At 36.2% G+C, this 20,951-nt stretch overlaps 1 protein-coding gene across 1 annotated transcript in view; it reads left to right on the forward strand.

Moving 5' to 3' along the window:
- PREX2 (phosphatidylinositol-3,4,5-trisphosphate dependent Rac exchange factor 2) overlaps window positions 1–20,951 on the forward strand; it is a 161,527-nt gene that overhangs the window by 59,204 nt on the left and 81,372 nt on the right. Inside the window, exons 8-17 of the mRNA XM_057363910.1 lie at window positions 377–480; window positions 7,422–7,571; window positions 10,211–10,355; window positions 11,890–11,990; window positions 15,701–15,804; window positions 17,116–17,165; window positions 17,730–17,805; window positions 18,504–18,576; window positions 19,715–19,857; window positions 20,009–20,101. Coding sequence (XP_057219893.1) covers window positions 377–480; window positions 7,422–7,571; window positions 10,211–10,355; window positions 11,890–11,990; window positions 15,701–15,804; window positions 17,116–17,165; window positions 17,730–17,805; window positions 18,504–18,576; window positions 19,715–19,857; window positions 20,009–20,101 — 1,039 coding nt within the window. The remainder of the gene's footprint in view (window positions 1–376; window positions 481–7,421; window positions 7,572–10,210; window positions 10,356–11,889; window positions 11,991–15,700; window positions 15,805–17,115; window positions 17,166–17,729; window positions 17,806–18,503; window positions 18,577–19,714; window positions 19,858–20,008; window positions 20,102–20,951) is intronic.

Raw genomic sequence — 20,951 nt, forward strand, 5'->3', positions numbered from 1 at the left:
TGCTGAATTTCCAGACTAACATGGTGAAACCACATCAGATAGGAGGAAAGGCTCTCCCAATGCAGTATTTTATCTCTGATGGCAAACAACAGCATATAGGTACCAAAGTGTTGGAACAGAGCTTTTTACAGAGTGAGACTTGCCTGATGAACTCTCATTCAGGCAGGAATTTGCAGTTTACCCTTACCAGCCGTAGCATCTTTGCRTTACCATCAGCAGTGTCCTGTTCAGCAGCAGTTTCCACGGTTGAGTTTGCCCAGAAATAAATGTTTTGTGATCCTTACAGTGGTCTGTATATGCTACCTGTACATGTGGCAGTGCAGAAACATAGGAGAAGGAAGTGGATGATGTGCTCATCTGCTCTTTCTTTTTCCAGGAGATTGAAGAACAGCAAAGCATCCACAGATGGCCACMGGTACCTTTTCCGGGGCAGAATAAACACGGAAGTGATGGAAGTAGAGAATGTAGATGATGGAACAGGTGAGTGTGTTTCTGTGGCTCATTCACAGAGCTGTCTTTTGAGGAAATCAAATTGAAATCACAAGCAACTTCATAAGTTCTTTGAGAATGGAGGGTGTTCCTTTTATTTTGAAAGAAAGGGTAAGATGCCGCTTTAAAAGCACTATCTGTTCATATCAAAATTCTGCCTCTGTGACAAATCGTTGCTTTCATCCATTATTAGCTGGGCAGCCACAGATGACTATTTTATGCTTACATGAACAGAGTAATAAAATAAGGTGACGTTTATTGCTCAACTGAAATTGAGCATATTTAACTGCACTTACCACATTCCAGCACTCCTAAAGAACTTGTCCCTAGGTACGTGGTATATTTACAGCAGCAAGTGGAACCTACCTCTGTTGGAATGAAGCTATAAATGCTGAAACTGTAACGTATACAAGATTTTAAAAAAGTATCTGTAGTCATAAAAGCCATATGATTTCTTGAAATTTTCCTGGTGTACGTTAGTGAAGTGAAAACCCAAAGTATTCCTAGGTATGTCAATTTTTGTTTAACCATGGAGCTTAAAAAAATTACTTTTTCTTGCAATTAAAATATTTTGGGTTTTTTTAATGTAATGCTAAAAAAAATAGTATGTGAAACTTGCTGTGGCCTTGCAAATATGTAAGTCTGGAGGGAATTTCCAGGAGTTATATGTTACTTTTGCTATTTTTAAAATGGTGTTAGGTTTGTCCTGCTTTTACTATGGATTCCAAGCATTTCTTAATGTAATTTTGTTCTAAAATTGAGGATTAATAACAATGATTTTATTTCTAAGTAAGCTTCCTAGGAATTGGATATTCTTAAAATTAAGATTTTTTTTTTTTCTACCCTTGAGTTCCTTATGTTCAAAATAGTTTGCTCACTTCTAATTTTACTGAGAAGACAGCACAACTGTCTTGGAGAGCAAATTGACTATTGTTCTTWTTGCCAAAAATTAGTTTATTGAAAGAATGTTGTGTCTCTCTTCCATCTTGTATTCTAAAGTTTTTCAACCTTTTGTCTTGTGTTTTGTTTTTATTTTATTATATCTTATTTAATAACTTTATTTTTATCCTTTASATTTTGGTTTTTGTTCATTTTGCATCCATCTTCTGTCATTCGCATTCAATTTTATAAAAAAATACATTAATAAATGTTCAGAATTTGTAACCAAAGTGTCTAGAGCTGAAATTTTACTGGTGCCAGGTAGGACAGAACAATTACTGTAGTGCTGCAAACTACTAATCCCAGGACTGTTTGGCTTTTCTGAGAGCATTATTTTTCAGTCTTTTCATTTGTGTTCCAGAGCACCAGAGCAGAGCTTTTGTGCAGTACTGGTGCCYATCCCATTATATTTTATACCCTGTTAGTGTCTAAGAGTAGGACTGATAATTACTTTCTTTTCGGTACTGAGTTTTATCTTACCGTTTCTATAATTTGTTAAGCATTCAGAATTCACATCTTGTTCCCCAAAGCTCTTGCAATGCTTCTTGACTTGGCTCCACGAACAGTGTTACCACTGAACCGTTTAAGCTATTGATAAAAATAGTGAAAAATGCTGAACATAAGGTAGAGCACTATGGTGTCACTCTTGATTCATTGTCTTTGCTTACCAGACGTTTTTTGTACCAACTCTTTGACATCTGTTTTGGGTTATATCCTTCACCAGRCCCACTGATTTAGTTAGTGATTTCAGGCTCTCTATGGGTACATTGTAGTGAATTTCTTCAAACCTCTTTGAGCTGAATATATTTTGTTCAATATCCTTCATCCTTCTGTTCCCTTTTCCCAGCCTGTATCCCTGCCCCTCGTTTAGCTTTATTTGTGTAAAAYCTCAGTGGTTTGTTTATGCAAAAAAGAGAGTTGATTATTTCAGTCTTTCCTGTCATGTACTGTTTGACTCCCTTTCATTTATTTTCTTTCATCTTCCTAAATATGCCTTAGAACTAAAAGGCAGTTTCCCTKTTTGCATCATGTCACTTTCTAAGGCAGCATGTCTTTGCTTCTAAGTTCCCACATTACTGTGTGCAGAGGGTTATACCCACTATCTTCTTCCTGATTAATACTCCAAAAATTCTGTGACTATTCTTTTTCCACTGATTCCTACTCAGATTTTGTCATTTGTTTAGTGTTGGCTTTAGAAAATATTTTTTTGTTCATCTGTCTGTTCTACTTTTCTTCATTTACTTGTTTTAGCTTTTCAGTTCTTGATCTTTTTCACAGTACTCATTTTCCTTCCTGTTTGTTTTCTTCCTCAAAAAATCTTCAAGTGTAATGTGGCTCAGCACAAATAGTCTTCCTCCAGATCCAGACACCGGTCATCTAATTTCCTTCRGCCACAGGAAATTTTGCTACTGTTCCCATTTCCTATAGCCTTGCACCCTGTTCTGAAGGGTTTGTGCTTCCTTCCCCCTTCCTCTCCTGAGCCATATCTAATCTTGTCACTTTTATATACACGTTGTTTTCAAAATCCATACTCCTTTCCACACTTCTGGGATGTSATTAATAGTTTGGTTATTTTAATTTCTAACTTATTAGAGCTGGTGGATGCTCAGTTCCTGGCAGCTTTCAAGGTCAGGTTGGATGGAGCTCTGAGCAGCCTGATSTAGCTGAAGATGTCCCTGCTCATTGCAGGTGATTTCTAAGGGCCCTTCCAACCTAAACTGTTCTATGATTCTTCTTACCTCCTTTCTTTCCTTATCACCACATTTTCTGCCTTTTCCATTTCAGTTTATAAAGTTTCCTAAAATTTATTTTTCCTTGTACTTACTGCTATTTCATAGCTCCTTTCTGTGGTTCTCTTTGAAATATGGAAATGACTGTGTTAATTCCCTGGCCTGTGACACCTTTCTGCCCTTTTCTTGTCACCCTCTCCTCTTTTTTATTTAACCCTACCCGCTGTTTTCCTTCCTTGTGAGACTTCTGTATTCCCTCTCCTCTCACAGATATTTTTTCTTTTGCTCAGACTGTGATGTCCTTCTTTAACCTTCCTATGTTTTCCTTTCTTTACTGTCCTCATTTGTTACACCCAGATGTCTTCTTTCTCATCCCCTGTAGTCATCCGTGTTTGAACKGTAACCCAGTACTATTCTGCTGCTTTCCCTTTGTCTCATGGCATTCCCAAGARGAGTAATAGGGTTGTCCTGGTGTCACTCACATTAGCTTTGCATGTGCTTTTTTGGTGGTGTRTTATTTTATTCTCTTTAATCATCTATTGCCTATCACTTTCTCTAATTCCTAATTGAGAGKGGAAGCTCTGGGTGCAGAGTGCTTATATTTTCATATCTGTGCAGGACTCTCCATCATGCACTCCAGATGCATCTCTTTATAGACATTAAAKACTATTGAGTCTAGATGACACTTGCACAGCTCCTTACTGTAGATTTTGGGATTCCCTGTTCACTTTATATAAGGAACCATGGAGTTACAGGGAACAGGGCCACTGAGAGTGTTTGCTCTCAGCATTGATAGRTGTAGGAATGTAGTCTGAGTTGTTTGTGAGGAGAAGCATAGAAATRGCAAAACAGATTCCCAGTGTGGTTTATTATCATGCTAATGACATGCCTACAGAAATTAACAAAGCTTTTTCTGAAAAGCAATTTTTCTTTGATGAAATTAGGCCTTGGCTGARCAGTACAGTTGGTGTAAGCTTTCTTTTTTTGTTTCAGCACCGTGAAGCACTCTGCTTTTTCTTGATTGCGCTGATTAAAGTGGAATGCGTATCACTTATCAGGGCAGACTATGTGTTATCTTAAAACAATGTTGTTACACAACCACTTGCAAGTATTAGAAAGGTGGTTTTACGATAATGATATTCTTTTTTTCTGTAGCAGTTTTTAAAATCTGGTTTTGAGAGAAAAATACATTTCTAAAGRCAATCACCAGACATTAAATGAATGGTATTTAGTTTATGAAGAAAAGCATTTGAGACTTAGGAAATACCAGATTTATGTTTAGTATAGTAGTTCTGTCCCCTCTAGTCTTGATATAGAAAAAGCACGACATGATAAAAGTCATGAGAAACTGCATCAGAAAGTATACATGAAGGATGGCAGTTGATATTTTACTGCAATTATTTCCTTGGTGTTTCTGAGCACTGATGCTCCTAAAAACCTCTGAGTCTGAGAAACTTGAAAGTACTTCAATACAGAGACTTCCGTTCATTTTTGTAAGGGAAGAAGAAAATTATATTGCATATGGCTGCAACAAATTGCTTCTCATGCATCACTCAGTGGTTGGAGTCTTGAATTTTGAATAATATATTGCATTCAAATTACAAGCTGTAATGTATTACTGAGTAACATTAAAAGATGATGTCATCTTTCATCACCTTTCCCAGGGAAGCTGTTGGCTTAGTGATTTGGTGATCATRCTTGTTCAGACTTTGCATGGAGCAACTGCAGTCTTGTGCTCTTCTTTCTGTAACTGTCTGGCACCGTTATGTCAGGTTTGAAAATTGTTTGTTTGTCCTGACTGGCAGCTGTGATTGCATTGATGTGGAGAGTGTGCATATGTGCAGAGCTGCTGGCCAGTCAGGACACWCACACCTCCTGGCTGGCCACCAGCTCCTGACCAGATTTTGCCCAATGGTCAGTCCAAAGAGGGTAGGAGTTTAGATGGGATGATGGTGTGATGCTGAAATGCTCTTGACTGCAGGCATGGATGTATTGGGGAGAACAAATTGCTYATGGGAGCCTTGGAGGATTTTAGGGATTTCTCCCCTTCATGAAGAGCAAAGGAGAAAACAGAGGTGCTGCAGTTGAGGCTGAAGTCAAAGTGGGCTCACAGCAGCACGTTATTGTGGCAAAACTGGACAGCAACTACAGTTTTCCTCCAGCTGAGCTCATTGCCTTCCGTGTACATTGGGCAGGTCTTAGCACCTGGCTTGGTGATTGGGCTTTTCACAGAACTCAGTGAGTTCATGGTGGTGTGARGTAACTGTGGTCAAACAGCCGCAGTGCTCCTGGCCAAGGAAGCCACATGTTTAAAGTCATCTATACATTAAGATATTCAAGAGTCTGGACACACCATTTTTTTCTGAATTAGGCTACTAACTTGACACCAAATCTTTGTCCAAAGTGAAATGGGAGGATCTAAATCTATTTGTGAGTCTGAGCCATCATTTTTTAATTTTTTTTTTGGCTGCAGTTTTAATTGTTACGGTTCAGTGCATGAGAGACTGTATTATTTCCCTACACAATGTGTCTTGTGATGATGGATATACAATAAAAAAGACCGCAGGAAAATTATGACCCTGTAGTTTTRTATGTATTCACCTCTAACTTAATAAATAAAGGGACCTTAACTTTGCTTCCTCCAGTAGTGCTCATGCCTCTGATCTCCAAGGGTCTGCAGTCTGTCAGCTGAGAGCTTCTGTTTGAGGCTTATTTCTTGTCCTTGACTTAAGTCTGATTTTCTGAGAGTGCATGAATAGTATGATGGGTGGTTTTCAAGAAACAATGTTTTTAAAGAGACAGAGGATATTATGCATAGACTATGCAAATAAAAATTTGATAAATATGTGAGTGGCATATACATGATGTTGCAAAAATAACTCCATTTCTTCCCCTGTCGTAGACTTGCTTGCACTTTTTTACATGCTTTGAGTACTAGAAAGTTTYGTTGATTTAGAAATTAGCCATCAGTCTCATGATTTTCTAGTAGTTCCTGACATTTCCCATCCCACTACACAAAACTTGGCTGCTTTCCATCTAATTAAAATGCAAAGTTATTGAAAGGATACTGGCATGTCTGCTGAGATTTATGATRAATCTTAGCAAGCATTTCAGCAAGGGTTTCAGTTTCATCAAATCCCATCTCATCATAAAAAACAGGGCTGAAAAAGTATTTACTAAACAAAAAGCTGTATAGTTATTGCACTAGTTCAGGGCTGGCCTTAGGATTTTCTTGCCTCTTACTGAAAGTTAATGGTGAGAAAATACTGACCTTTGATTTTTTCTTAATATTTTGTATTGTAGTTGCCAGCTATAGTTTTTTAATCTGTATTTTGTGGGAAAAAAAGTTCTTGCCATAAGGCATTTATGCCTCACAAATTTTCCCCCAGGAAGTGCATGTAATCCYAGTGAAGAATAGTTAGGGGTATTAGTTTTGGAATTTTCTGAGTGAGAGTTATGGACTAGCATGGTAAAATCAAATGCTATAGAAGTGAATAAAGARCAATAAGTAGTAAATAGTTTGATTTCTGTAGCGCAGATTTTTTTTTTACATATAAAGTGTTGGGAGTTCAAGTTATCTAAGAACATCAGAAACCTTTACCTCTCTTGTGCTGAACTGAACATAAAGCTGTTAGGAACATATTTCAGAWATTATGCATTTGGTTTCAGATGGGAAACATCTTAGTTTTATTTCAGTTCGTTTAATCTAACAAGGGTATCTATTATTTTTACTGCTGACCTGAATATACTACTCTAAATATCTGTGCTTTGATTACCTGTGAAATTGAAATTGTATTTTTCCCTCTGTATWTTTAGTCCTTTTTCACACTTAATAGTAAATCATTCAGTCAGCACAGCAACTCTGAGCAATTTAAGGGGCAAAAGCACATTGCTGCTTGTTTAAGGAATTGTTTATTACAGTTTAACCCACAAGTATTCCAAGTACCGTTATCTTTTCTTTTAGTAGGACTCTGTCTGTTTTAGTATTGCGTTTATACCTTCCTCCATATGCTAGGCAATTCTCTGTTACAATTTACAAAGGACATTATTTACTAAAATTAAAACTATGGTCAATTAAGTTATAACACATTTCACAAGTGGCACAGATAACTTTAAATTAATTTCTATTCTTCTGTGTTTTCTGGGCTTTTATGTGTAGTGATAAGTGTTTTTATTAATTGTGACATTTTTATTGCAAAAAACTATTGCTATTGCTTTTTTAAGAGTTGATGGTCTTTAACCAATTTTATCTTTTATTCTCAGCTGACTACCACAGCAGTGGCCACACTGTTATTAATGGCTGGAAGATCCACAATACAGCAAAGAATAAATGGTTTGTATGCATGGCAAAAACCCCTGAAGAGAAACAAGAATGGCTGGAAGCTATTTTGAAAGAGCGAGAGAGAAGAAAAGGTGGGTTAATAAATTTCCTTATGTTGCTTTGCTAGAAAGCCATACTGTATTTTTATGTTGAGATATAAAGCAAAAGCAGCTGGTAGGCAAACTTGTGGTGTCAGGTTCAGCTGAAGATTTATGGATACCAGCCTGGGAAAAATAAATCAAACTTGTGCTGGGAAGGGCATAATGTCTTGGATCATATATGCTGGTAGTGAATGCTGTTTGGGAAATAGATTCAGTCTATGATTTTACAGCTTATCCTTAACCAGTGTAAGTTGTCATAAACCCATTGAAGCATTTGTACCACCATGGTTTGTGGTGTCTGAGGGTCTATCCTAAATGCCTTGTGGGSTTTKTGTGCACYGATTCCTTTTGTGACTGGCCATTTKAATCACCAAAATGAGCAGGCTTTCTGTGTTGGGTCTTAATGCAGATGATCCAAAGTGAAATGTGACTGAGAACACACTCACAACTCCATCTCGGGTGTATTCTCCCCTACCCAAGAAAGTAATCACCATTCCAATCATCACTGAAAAACCACTATCTTTTTTAGTATCTGAATTAAGGCAGAAGAATACTTGGATGAAATATAATCTTGATCTCAAATGTGACCACGAATAATTTCATGTGTTCAGGGTGAACCCAGCACAAAGCTGAAGCAGGGAAAGATGACACATCATCATTTTCTGGAGCTAATTTCATTTGCAAGCTCAAATATCCTAATTTGTAATCTTATTTGGAGCCTTGATATTGAAAGAAAATATAACATTGTATTTAGATCTGTGATTCTTTTCCTGATCTGTGTGGATTTCCATCACCTGGTGTAGTAACTGTTTAGTGCCTCAGCTGTAAATGGACACTAACAGTATTTTCTTTGGTCTTTTGAAGCTGAATACTTGGTGCTTGTAGAGCATCTGTTGTAGGACCAGAATTTCAAGTAGGGTGTCTCAGCACTGGCTGATCAGTAGTGTAATCAGGAATTACTGGCAGAAAAGCTAAAAAGATGCTTTAGTGGTCTAAACTCTCAACATTTTAAAAATAACAAATGAGAAAGCAATGTGGTAGAGATGTTGTCATATGCAAAAAAACCCCAGGTTTCTCTGCTTCTGTGTGGGACCATGTCTGGAACTGAATAAAAAGTTTTCAGTAAATCTYACTTCTCTGTTAAGTTTCATGTTTCCCTTAGGCTCTTGATACTTTAGGTAAGAAATAGAGTAAGTAGTATTTTATGTTGATGCATTCTTACTATTTCACACTACTCAATTGAGCAGCTGATAGCAGGGATGAGTTTGAGCTAAACCCTGGCGATCTGGAGGTCTGAGGTAGCCATCCCAAAACCAAGGCATGTCTTAAGCTTCAGCATCCTATGATTTGTGGAAGTTTTCAGCTCCTGATGTTCTCAGTGGGTTTGCCACCAAGAACACCAAGCATGAAACAGCGAGGACACGATTTGGGGCACACATAGCTTCAGATTGCAACACAGAATCTTCAAAAACTAAATGAGTTGGAAGACTCAGAGATTCAATGGACTGAGAGAAACTAAACCTGTACTTTTATTTGGAACCCATGTAGCAGAAGCTGAGCAAAAATAAGAGAATTCCCTGAATTAAGTAATTAAGCAGAGTTTTCATCTTATGTAATCAAATCATAAACTAGGACCACTTCATAGATTGTATTTTCTTGCTAGGAGAAATCAAGCTCCTTGCAGAAATTTTCTGTCCATTTGGCAGCTCCTGTAAACTCCTGAGGCATTCAACGAATTACAAATTTATTTAAAAGGTGATTGTCTTTAAGACTGATGATGCTGATGACCTGATTCAAAAAGTCAATGCAAATAAATACATCAACATGCTATAAGCTCCAGAAGCAGTATATTAGTTAAATTTTCTTTTACTTCAAGTTTTATTTGTTTGTGTGACATCACCACTATCTGGTTCATGGATAATGAGAGACACTCCTTACTCTGTGCCCAGTGCCATTGTTTGCTTTTTCCTATGATACATTTTTTTCAGGCTGTATTTTCTCAACTAAAGAATTAGCAGACCCTTACTTAGGTAGAATATCATAAAATGATGTGGGTTGAAGTGGACCATAAAGATCACCYAGTTGCAACTCCCCTGCCAAGCCTGAATGCCTCTGTGGAAAAAGAGTGAATTATCTATGTGAAACTGGCATATGTATGGCTGATAACTTGTTACTACTATTAATTGGAAATTAAAAAGATATTCCTTTAAGTGAAGATCTCTTTATTATCCCATGGTAAGAGCAAAACCAAGGCTCTTTATTTTAAACTTGTTGAAGAAATGACTACTCCCTTGCAAATGTTCTAGTTTTGTTTGTTCTAGTCTAACTGGTATACTAGTTATAATAGTCTGTTACTACTCCAAAATCGATGGCAATGTTGATAGAGTAACAAATTGATGGTAACAACACTGATAGTTAACAACATGTTAACTGCCCTGTGAGAAAAATATCTTTTGGTTATGCTTTATGAAGATCAGATGTTAATGGTTTAACTTGATTGTGAGAAAATAATGAAAAACAGTTTATATTTTTTGGTATGTAAAATATCASTATTRCTTTTCCATTTCAGGGAAGATAACYGAAATATAATGTCAATATCACTTCATAAAATGTTAATGCATTTTTGCCAGGTTTAAAATTGGGCATGGAACAGGACACTTGGGTGATGATCTCTGAGCAAGGAGAAAGACTGTACAAAATGATGTGCAAACAAGGGAATCTCATCAAAGACAGGAAGAGGAAATTAACCACTTTYCCCAAATGCTTTCTTGGAAGGTATTATATGCATCTAAATAGCATGAATTCTTATMATCTTTTACCATATTTAAAATCTTCTTTGGGATTCTGCAGAAACTGCACTTCATTTGTAATGTCTGTTAGGCCTATTTGCCTCACAGAATTTAGCCAAAATRTGGAATGGTCTGTCTGAAATCTGTGAATGTGTACTCATATTGCAAAGTCGTTCTATTAAAGAGACAAGGCTACAAAAGCATGATGAAAATATGGAAATACATCAAGTAAATTAGTTTCTTTTGAGAAATAATTCCCAGCTTGTTTAATGCATTTTGTCTCAGTAATGACTAGTTTGGAGTGTAAAATTTTATTTATTCCGCCTCCATCATCTTTGTCTCTTAAAATGGCCCCTGTCCTCTTCTTGCTTTAAGGTCAGGAAGAAAGTTATGAAATAAGGTTTACATGCTTTAAATTATCAGGATGATCTTTCTAACACCATATCATGCCTATGGCTTAAGRAGACTGAAAGAGAAATAGATACCCCAAAAATGTGTATATAAAAAGAATTCATTTGAGAGACAGAGGGGTTATCACTTATTTCATTTGACCATAAGTATGAAAACTTATGACCAAAAGTATGAAAAGCATTTTTATAAAATACATTRATTTTTGCACAAACAAGTTGTAGAGAAGATACCACTGGGTTCAAAAGCGGGACTGAACTTGGGAGATTCCTATGTGCTGTCAGAAGTGACCTGGTTGAARCAAATTGAAACCAGGATTAAGATTAATGTTTGAGTTATGATTGAATCGTTTTTCTTCAGTGAAGTTGTTGGATGCAAGTGAAGAACACACTYATGTGTGAGGAGCCATTTAAACTTACCATCAAATAGCTTCTTTTCTGTGCTATATTTGGAGTGGCCCCTTTCCAAGAATGCTTCTGCTGGTCCCTGGGTCACCAGTTAAAACCCGTGGATGTGAAAGTTGCACTACCTCATTACACTTTTCTTTTGATTTGTAACGTGCCCGTCTTATGTGCTACAGATCCAGTGTCTCTGAACTGCATCAGCTTTATTTCAACACAAGCCAGGCATTTCCTGCCCATGCAGTGATGATTGGTGCATATGCTCAGGATGTCAGTGTTTGACACACCTTGCAGCTAACAAGCGYACTGTTCTGTCCTGCTGTGGTTGTGTTCTGCCATSAYAGCGTGTCCACCCTGGGCAGGTGCATAGGAATGCCTGGGATTGCCTTGTGTTGGTCTGTCTGGTCAAATGTGGCTGTGCTGGTTAAGGACATCCCACAAAACATGAGAATTCTTCCCTGTGTGCCAGGTTAACGTTATGCATGGAAAATTTCTGAGTAGAAAAGTCATCTCATGGAAAACTGTATGTGTTAATGTCAAAATAATAGGAARTTTGTAGAGTGGGATTTTTTAAATGTGRTATGATATTTTGAGGCTCATTGGGCTAAAGAATTATTTGAGWCCACTAAGAAACACTAGTAATGGAGAGAGAAATGCATTAGATCTGGTGGTATGAGATGAAAAGTTTGTTTTCTKTATCTTTTTTTTTAGTGAATTTGTGTCCTGGCTGTTGGAAATTGGAGAGATACACAAATCTGAAGAAGGTGTTCATCTAGGCCAAGCTTTATTAGAGAATGGCATTATTCATCATGGTAAGTATAGTTAGTTTTAGCTTACTTGTTTTCAAGATAATTGTTGTAATTAGAGTGGACTAATTTGTTTGACAAAAAATGGTCTTGTTAATGCAAGACAGCTTGTTGAATCTGCATTATATCCTTGCAAAGGGCCTCATGGGGCCATTGTCCATGTCCATAGCAGATTTACTGGGAAAGGCTCCACTGATTTAATCAGATTTCCTCTATGCTGTTGGGACCACAACATTGGGAAAAAGGACCTAGAGKAACATTGCTGTTCTCTTGTAAGCAGAAAGAAATTATGGAGGAACAAAGAATGGTTTACTGCCTGCAAGGATTTGAGCCTTTATTAATGCCAGGCATTTTAGGGAAAGGTGTTCAACTAAGAGTTTTACRATATAGTGAGTTGGCTGTTTTGATAAATGTGCTGCTCATCTGTTAGATGTTACAAGTGGAGCTGACAAACCTATAGCCTAACAGTTTAATATTTTGAATTTTAAGGCATTCATTTCACCACATTGTGTAGTTACTAAAGTTGATACTTTTATGCTGAAATTTCCAGTCAGCTCTCTGCATTTAGCTCATTGTRGAGAGAAGTATCACTGAAATGGTTTATTTTTTTTAGCCAACAAGAAGTTTTGATTTGCATTGGCAACATTTTTCTCCTACCAGAGCATGTCCTCATCTCTGTTGTTATTACAAGATATAGTCTAACAGGACCATATAAGTAAACTTCTGGTTTTGAAGGCATATTTTGCAGAATCACATAGGATAGATACAGTCATTCAAAACAAAGCTGTCAAGTTAAGTTACCAGGGTTTAAATTTAGATGGAATCTTTGATAATATACATTTTAATGCTGCTATACTCCAGTCAGCAATGAATTTAATACTTAGTTTAASTTCTTTGCAATGATTTTAGTGTCCTTGACTGGAAAGAAAGTGGGAGAAACATAGTACCACTTAGCTGTGTGTGTTTTAAACATATGCAGRGTGGGAGGAAACACATTAAGGTTATTCATCAGCAGTCATGTAGTCTTTATTTCTTTAATGTCAGTCTACATGATTTTCTTCCACCATCATTCAAATGTCAGATGCTATTATGTTTACTACACACACTGAATTGTTTTCAATAGAATGATTCTGTCGCCAGAGACTCTTATACTGATCTCGTAATTTATATCCTAAGTACAACCATAGATTTTCTCAATACAGAGTTAAATGAATATTGTGYAATTTCATGAGATAAAAGGCTAATTATATTAGAGCATAGAAATGTGAGCCAGACATGCTACTTTGAATAGTGAATCCAGCTGTGGTTCACTGAAAATAGCGTTCTTAAAATAAAGTTGAATGAACCATCTGTTTTCACAGAGGGAGCAAGGGAGAAAGAAAGTTTGGCAGTTATTTACATTGCAAATATTGTAAAGGCTTTTGTTAAGAGTTTGCATATTCACTAGGCTGGCCATTATTGTCACTGTGCTGGAGTTCATTCTAGCAATGACAGAACCATGTTGTGATGGACATTGTTTTACTTCCTGGTGTGTGAATTCTGGCAAGTAGAAAAGTTACAGTTTTTCCTTTTTTTTTTTTTTTCCCTCCATTTTTATGTAAAGGGAAAAATCTGTTTGCATGCTGCTGTTTTAAATCTTCCTGGTGGAATTCTCTGATATTTGAAATGACTGATGTCAGTCAGTAGAGTGAGATACATTGTCCACTCATTTGCTGCAGCTGATTGAAGATGGAAGCTTTGTCTCAAAGGATTAAGGAGCTCTGTAGTTGCAGAAATAAACTGAATACCAGATAGTTTTAAAATGAATATGTATTTGTGGCTGTGCAGTTTCCTGCACTGATGTAATGATCTGATTTTAAATTACCCTGACAAAAATATTTAAAGAAAAGACCAGTTTAAACCTCGATCAGTTATCTATTCCAGCCTAAATGTGGATGCAGTGTTGGAAAAGACATACAAGACAACTTGGGCTTTCTTATTTTTGTGATAGTGCAGGTTTTTGTTAGCTTTAGTGTTTGAAACCCAGCATGTTCCGGCTCTGTGGAGCTACTTTCTTATTTCTGGTGTGCTGTGGTGTTGGGACTGCAGAGACAGAGTGGACCTTGTGTTCCTCAGAGGGCAGAGTCTGCTCTGTTGGTCAGAGGCATGAAAGGAAAGGTGCTTTGTCATCCTAGTTCCCTCCCAGTGCATCCCTGTAACAGTGGGAAATAATTTGGCTTTAGACAAAACTGTCTTGATGGTGTTGTTTTTTTTAATTTTCAGAAGTTTTTGTTTATAAAAAACTGTTTGTATATAACTGGTGGAATACTTTATTTTTCTTCAGCAGTAGGACTTTTTTTTTTAATTAGAGAACTACAGGATATATTTTTTTTTCTTAGTTAAATGGTCACAATCCATTAAAATTCACTTAGATACTTGCATTAGGCATTATATGGGAAAATTTTGTAATTTGTATCTCATGTATTACGAAGCAATGATATGTAAAAGAGCTTAGGAGTTATTTCTGATAATCACCTAAGCGTGAACTATAAGTTCAGGGCAATTGGAATAGTGTCCTGGGTTTTATTAGTAGTAGATATATCCAAAGCAGGTAGAGAAGTCATTTTGCTCTTGCACATGACACTGGTGAAACTGCTTAATACATGGAGTTCAGTTTTGGTGTCTGTGTATCAAATGATGTGTGGAGATGCTGAAGAGCTTGAAGGGGCATGAAAAATGACACAGACAGAAGGCACCTTACTATATAAAGCTTATRATGCCTAACTAAGTTTTTGGAAGAGAATTATGTATGATGGCYTAATCACTTGGTATAGGAAGGCATGCTCAGAATTACCTAACTCTGTCAGGTTTGTTACTCTGATAAATGAAGACATTGCAGCACCCTCCTTTATCAGTTGATGACACGTGAATTGACATTCAAAATTAAAGCTCACAACTGCAAGCAAAGCTRTAATTAATAAAGTAGTTTTCTTAGGATGGTGATAATGCCTCATGCTACCTTGCAGCCATCAAATGGATCAGCTGTTTTTCAGAAAGATTTGCAGCAGTACAGTTTCCTGGAGAAGCTTTGACAAAACATTTGAAGTTGTGAGGTTTGTTGCTGGAATCTTGTGAAACTCTGAAAGCCCACCTGTTAAGATCSTTTTTCACAGGTCTTTGGGGCAGTAGATTATCAATGTCTTTGTAATGGTTGCACTTAGAACCTTCAGCTGGCTCCTCTCTCTTTTGTTCCTGCTGCAAGAATGGTCAAATGTGTTGTGAAGTGTTTGTGTATTTACTGAATCATCTGAGACTGGACTTATCAAGAATGAGGACAGAGAAGAATGTGTAAGAATAACATGAATAGTTGCGAAATTAGTCTTATTTGGCTATTTGGTTGATAAGCTTTGCAAAAGCACTRAACACTATAAAGAATTGAGTCCCTAATTTTTCATGCTCTCCCCTGGCAGTTTGTTTCCCTTATTCTTTGCCCTGTGACTTGAAATTGTTTGTTTTCTTCTGTAGTACTTAAATGTTATAAGAAGTACTGTCACTGGTGGTGTAAAGGAGCTTAGGGCAGAGGATCTAATTGTGCTTCCTGCCCTCCCTGTGTAAAATCTGCTGTTCCTGTGTAATGGGCTGCTATTGGATGAAATGATGCTGACCTTCTCCTCTTTCATTGTTTTTGTCCCAAAAGTAATCTAACAATACCTTTTTTTTTTTCTTTTTAAATTTAGTAACAGATAAGCACCAATTCAAACCTGAACACATGCTATACAGATTCCGATATGATGATGGAACATACTACCCCAGAAATGAGATGCAGGATGTGATCTCCAAGGTACAGAATAAAATAGTTGCTATTATTAGGAAGAACACATCAGAAATTCAGATTCTGCTTGAAAAGTAATGTAAGATATGCTGGGATAAACAGCATCACCTCACAGTTGGCACCTGTATTTATGTGAATCCAAGTCAGTTTTCCATTTGTAAGTTTTTTGCTAGTTCTTACACTTTTAAAATACAAAACCAAAGTTTACCATCATGTAGTTATAGTTGCTCTTCAGTGGTTTTATATGCAGGTTGCATTGCCTTTGTTTCAGATGATTATGAAGCTGAGGTCAGTCGATTGTATTTTTCAGTCCTTTTTTCGTAGAAATGAAGATACATGTAGGAAAATTCTTTTAAAGTTCTCTGCAATCTGAGTGTCCTTTATTAGTACYGTAACAAGGCATTAAATCTATGGGCACATAGATGTTTAAAAATAATAGGTAGTATTACCCATCTATGCTACTGAGAATAATGAAAAGATTGATCAAAGTTGCCTTTAAACTCATTAAAATTCAAATTTGTCATGATTTTCAGTCAATACAAAATRTCTACATTTGGGTATTACACTGAAGTATAATGTACTTTTTTGCTCCACTTGTTACTGTAAGATGTATCTAGAGGATTCCACAATACTGAACTCCCAGGCAGAGCTAAGTGGGATGGAATCTAATTAGACACAACTTTTAATTGTTATGCATTGTTCTTCTTGCATATTGTAACCATAATCGGTTTTTGATAGTTTGCTAAGTAATATTAATGCTTTTTTCGAATACGATTTTCTGATGCTAGTTTCTTAAACTACTTCAGATGCATAATGTATTTGTTTTTAACAGAAAACTTTTCTAATCTTTGAATCYTTTTTCATTATTAGAATTGATTAGTTACAATTCTAATTTGTAAGCAAAGTATTGATGCGTATAATGAAATGCACTGGTTTTTACTTCAATTTCTCAGTTGTGTGTAGAATAGCAAATACTGCTTGGGACAACCTTAATGCATGAAAACATTGCTTTATTTTTTGAGTACTTTTCTTTCAAAGTATTTCAAACCTTTAGAATTTTTTAATGCTACATCAAAAGTAATCCATTTTGCATGTGTCTCAGTGAACTTAGGTTAGGTTGGAAATGTTTTCGTTCTCATAATTTATTCGTCAATGTTGTTATCTGGAAACATTGTTTTGGCACATGAAAATATAAAAAAAATAGAGCAGACCTTTTTACTGTGTAAATGAAATGCATTCACAGCATTCAGGCTTCCTTATTGTGTTCCTCTTGTGTGTGATGGGATTGTGTGGTTAACTCAGCACCTCTCTCTTTAACAGGGTGTTCGACTGTACTGTCGCCTTCACAGYCTCTTTACCCCAGTAATTAGGTGAGTCCAATTGGGAAATCCTGAGGGAGTCATTTGGAAGAACTGCATGATCTGAAGATGCTGTGCTTGAATGTAGGAACTGGACCCATCCTTTCAGGACTGTTTTTTTTGAGAGTAATCAGATCAGATTGAAAACTGACAAAAAGCATAACTGAACCACTAAGTGGCTGCCAAGTCTGTTCAATATGAATTTTTTTGATGGACTTCTAGAGCCTCCTAGGTCCTGTTGGATGTGCTTAGATGCTTACTGTATGGATTAGTACACTGCATGGATTAGTGCACTGCTTTGCTAACACTCCATTGCCTGTTGCAAGAGTCCCATCTGTGAAACACCTGCCTTTATACTCCAGTGACAAATCATCCAAATAAGATGTGATCTGCCACTTTCTTTCTGTCTAGAAGAAAGCCTTAATTTGCTTTTTTTTTCTCCAGAAAAAACTTCTCAACCATTATTAAGTGTTCAATTCATGCTTTCACTAAGTTGTTTATGAACTACAAGTATTTTTCTCTGTTTTCTGAGATGTTGTTTGATTTTTACAWATTGTTTTGTGTTATTTTCAACAGGGATAAAGACTATCACTTGAGAACCTACAAATCTGTGGTTATGGCTAACAAATTCATAGATTGGTTGATTGCCCAGGCAAGTAGACATCTTTGGATTTATGTATGTTTTGCATTTAAGTTCTAATTTGAAAGCTAGTCAGGTATCAAGAGGAACAACATGCAAACACTTTGTGTAGGGGTTATTAGATAATGTGTGTAAGTGTAATCCTCTGAAACTAGTGAAGTAACAGAAATCAGCTGTCATCAGCTTTGATAAGCACCCTGTTGTGCTTATCTCCCTTATTTGAAATAGAATTGAATTGTTTGGATGACACTTAGCTTTGTGATTCAGAATATAACACTGTCCATGGCTCAAAATGACATGAAATGAGAAACTCTAAATTACTAACTAGATAGACAAAAGTCAGTACCAATTRCTGCCATCAATTTTGTTTCATTTTAAATGAACTAGAAAAAAGAACACGGTATCCTGTTCATTTTGTCAACATGCACTAGTTTCATAAAATAAATTTTTAAAACTTTGACACTTTTAGATTCTATTATGTTCAATTTTTAGTCTCACTAATGTCTTTACCTGTTCATTTGTAACTGYAAACCCTATTATTCTATGATATACATGTATTTCTGTTTATATCTGTATGCTAGAAATTYATACATAACGGTGGTGGTGGTAAATGAAATCTACAGCAATTCCCATCCCTGTGAGATTATGCCATTGTTCGCAGTTTGCATTTTGCTAATGTATTAAAATATATTAAAAAACTCTTTTAACAGGGGGATTGCCGGACGCGAGAGGAAGCGATGATATTTGGTGTAGCTCTTTGTGACAATGGCTTCATGCACCATGGTAAGTAAATACATTCTGTACAAGATTTGCTTGCTTTCTGTTCAGTGTTTTCTGCATAGCTGAAAGGAAATGCAGGGGCTGATAAAGATACTAGAGAACAGATGGAAAGTTCTTCTATTGTATCACTGAAGAAACTGATGCTGCAATCTTCAAGGAAAAAAAYAGCCACTGTAGAGTCTGAAAATTATATCCAATTTTGTAGCATGTGCTGAGGAATTAATCCTCTAAATGATTTAGTGAGGGCAGAATTATTAGTCACTTTGCAAGAAAGGTCTCAAGAAAGTAATACAGGTTGGCACTGATGAGACAATAAAAAGTTGTGTAGGGAAGAAATGGGAGAATTTTGGAAGAATGAATAAAGTATGGAGGAACATGACTAAAAAAGTGAAATAGTGACAATGGGAGAAAGTGGATTGGAGAAAAATGAGAGAATCATAACAACAGCGAAGAACAAAGAAGGGAGAGGAGAGCAAAGATAAGTGCAGCACCAAAAATAAGGTGAACAAGGTCCCATTTAATACCRTCAGAGGGAAGATTTCAGTAAAAGGATTGAAGTAGTGTGTCATTTTCTGAAATGAAAGGAGGAAGTAATTTTTTTTTAATCAATTTGTTTAGACAAGGGGCGAGAACATTCTCTCTGGTATTGTTCATTCTTTTTCCTTTGACTTTTGAACACACAAACTGCATCCACTGGCTGTTCTGTTTGATCCCCACCAAACCCATTTCTAWTTCTGAACCTGGCATGTTGCACAATTTGGAGAGTGCCAGAACTTGGTGGCGAGCATCTTCAGCAGCTGCCCAGCAGAACTTTCCAAAATARTGTTTTACAAACTGTTTTAGGAATAAACCTTGTGCTTGGCATTTTCACTAAAAACATTCCAAGCTAATATGTGTTTCTCAACTTGGTGGAATACAGATGTTGTTGGAAAAGGAGCTTAGTGATACCTATCCCTCTGTAATGGATCCAAATAACAATTGTGTATGTTAAAAAAGATTTCCCTAGATCCACAGACACAAAAATAGTTTGCTAGCATTCAATATGTGTATGCATGTTCAGTATTCTGTGGTTCATGAAAGACATGGTATTCAAAAATTCAAAAGAAAATAAAGATTAATATGCATGGGTTTTGTCATGCAGTGTTAGAGAAAAGTGAATTTAAAGATGAACCACTGCTGTTCCGTTTTTATGCGGATGAAGAAATGGAAGGATCCAATATGAAGCACAGACTCATGAAACATGATCTGAAAGTAGTGGAAAATGTTATAGCCAAGTCATTACTGGTGAGTGAAACCCCATTGTTATGTACTTTGATGAGTAAAAAAATTGGTTGTAGTGAAAATATGTTATGACAGTTTCTTATTATTTAATGAAGATATACTTCAGTTTTCTTAATGCCTTTTTGAACAATATTTTTTAAAATTTATTTTACAGATCAAATCTAATGAAGGAACCTATGGTTTTGGTTTAGAAGATAAAAATAAGGTGCCAATTATTAAAGTGGTGGAGAAAGGATCAAATGCTGAGGTATCCAATATTATRAATTATCTTTCCTATTTTATTTACTTGATCACAGGTGCAGGTTTTGTACATCATTTAGGGAAATCTATAGTAGTATAAGGTAACAGTGATCACTTGCCAAGAAAGCTGTGCCTATGGATATTTTCCCCTTTTTTCCCTTGGTTTGTTTGTTGCTTTTGTTTAAAACATTGTTTTGGCCATTATCCAACACTTATTTTCTGCTCAGCTAAAGAATCATATTGAGTGATGATATAAAAGTTGTCGTTTTATTTTTATGCATTTTATAATATTCCAGTGATGACATTAATCATGATTGGACTRAACATTTTTGGTAGAATATGAAATRAGTATGCAGCTAGTCTGTGAGTCAAAGTTGATATATTTCATGGTAAAGGATGTATCAAGCTTTAAATGAAGTCTGGAATTTGAGAATCTGAATGAATAAATTACAGGCTTTTTGTTTGGTAGTATTGCTTTAGATGCTCTTTGGGTAAATTCATATTCTACTGAGCAGCATGAGAGTCTATATATGTAAAGTACAAGGCTTTTCCATGAGAGAAAAATTTGGACTTAGATTTCAAGGCTTTCTAAATCTCAGGTGGAATACAAATTTAAATTATAAATAGACACAGCAAATGAATAATATACAGCTCCACAGGTGTATACAGCTATATAGGCTGTTTTCTAGCAGTCAGGTTCTGCCATGATCTCAGATGGTGCCACAGCTTTGCTCATACCTTGAGCTACTCTGTTCTCCTGTTGTTCAACTGTGTGTGGTGCCTTTCTTGTTAGACCAAAGCTTAAAAAACTCCTTTGTTTTGGAACTTGACAAATATTCCCTTACTAAAATATTAAT

Source organism: Malurus melanocephalus, unplaced genomic scaffold, assembly GCF_030028575.1.
Source record: "Malurus melanocephalus ecotype Western Australia unplaced genomic scaffold, MMel_1.1 scaffold_32, whole genome shotgun sequence".
In the NCBI taxonomy this organism is placed as follows: Eukaryota; Metazoa; Chordata; class Aves; order Passeriformes; family Maluridae; genus Malurus; species Malurus melanocephalus.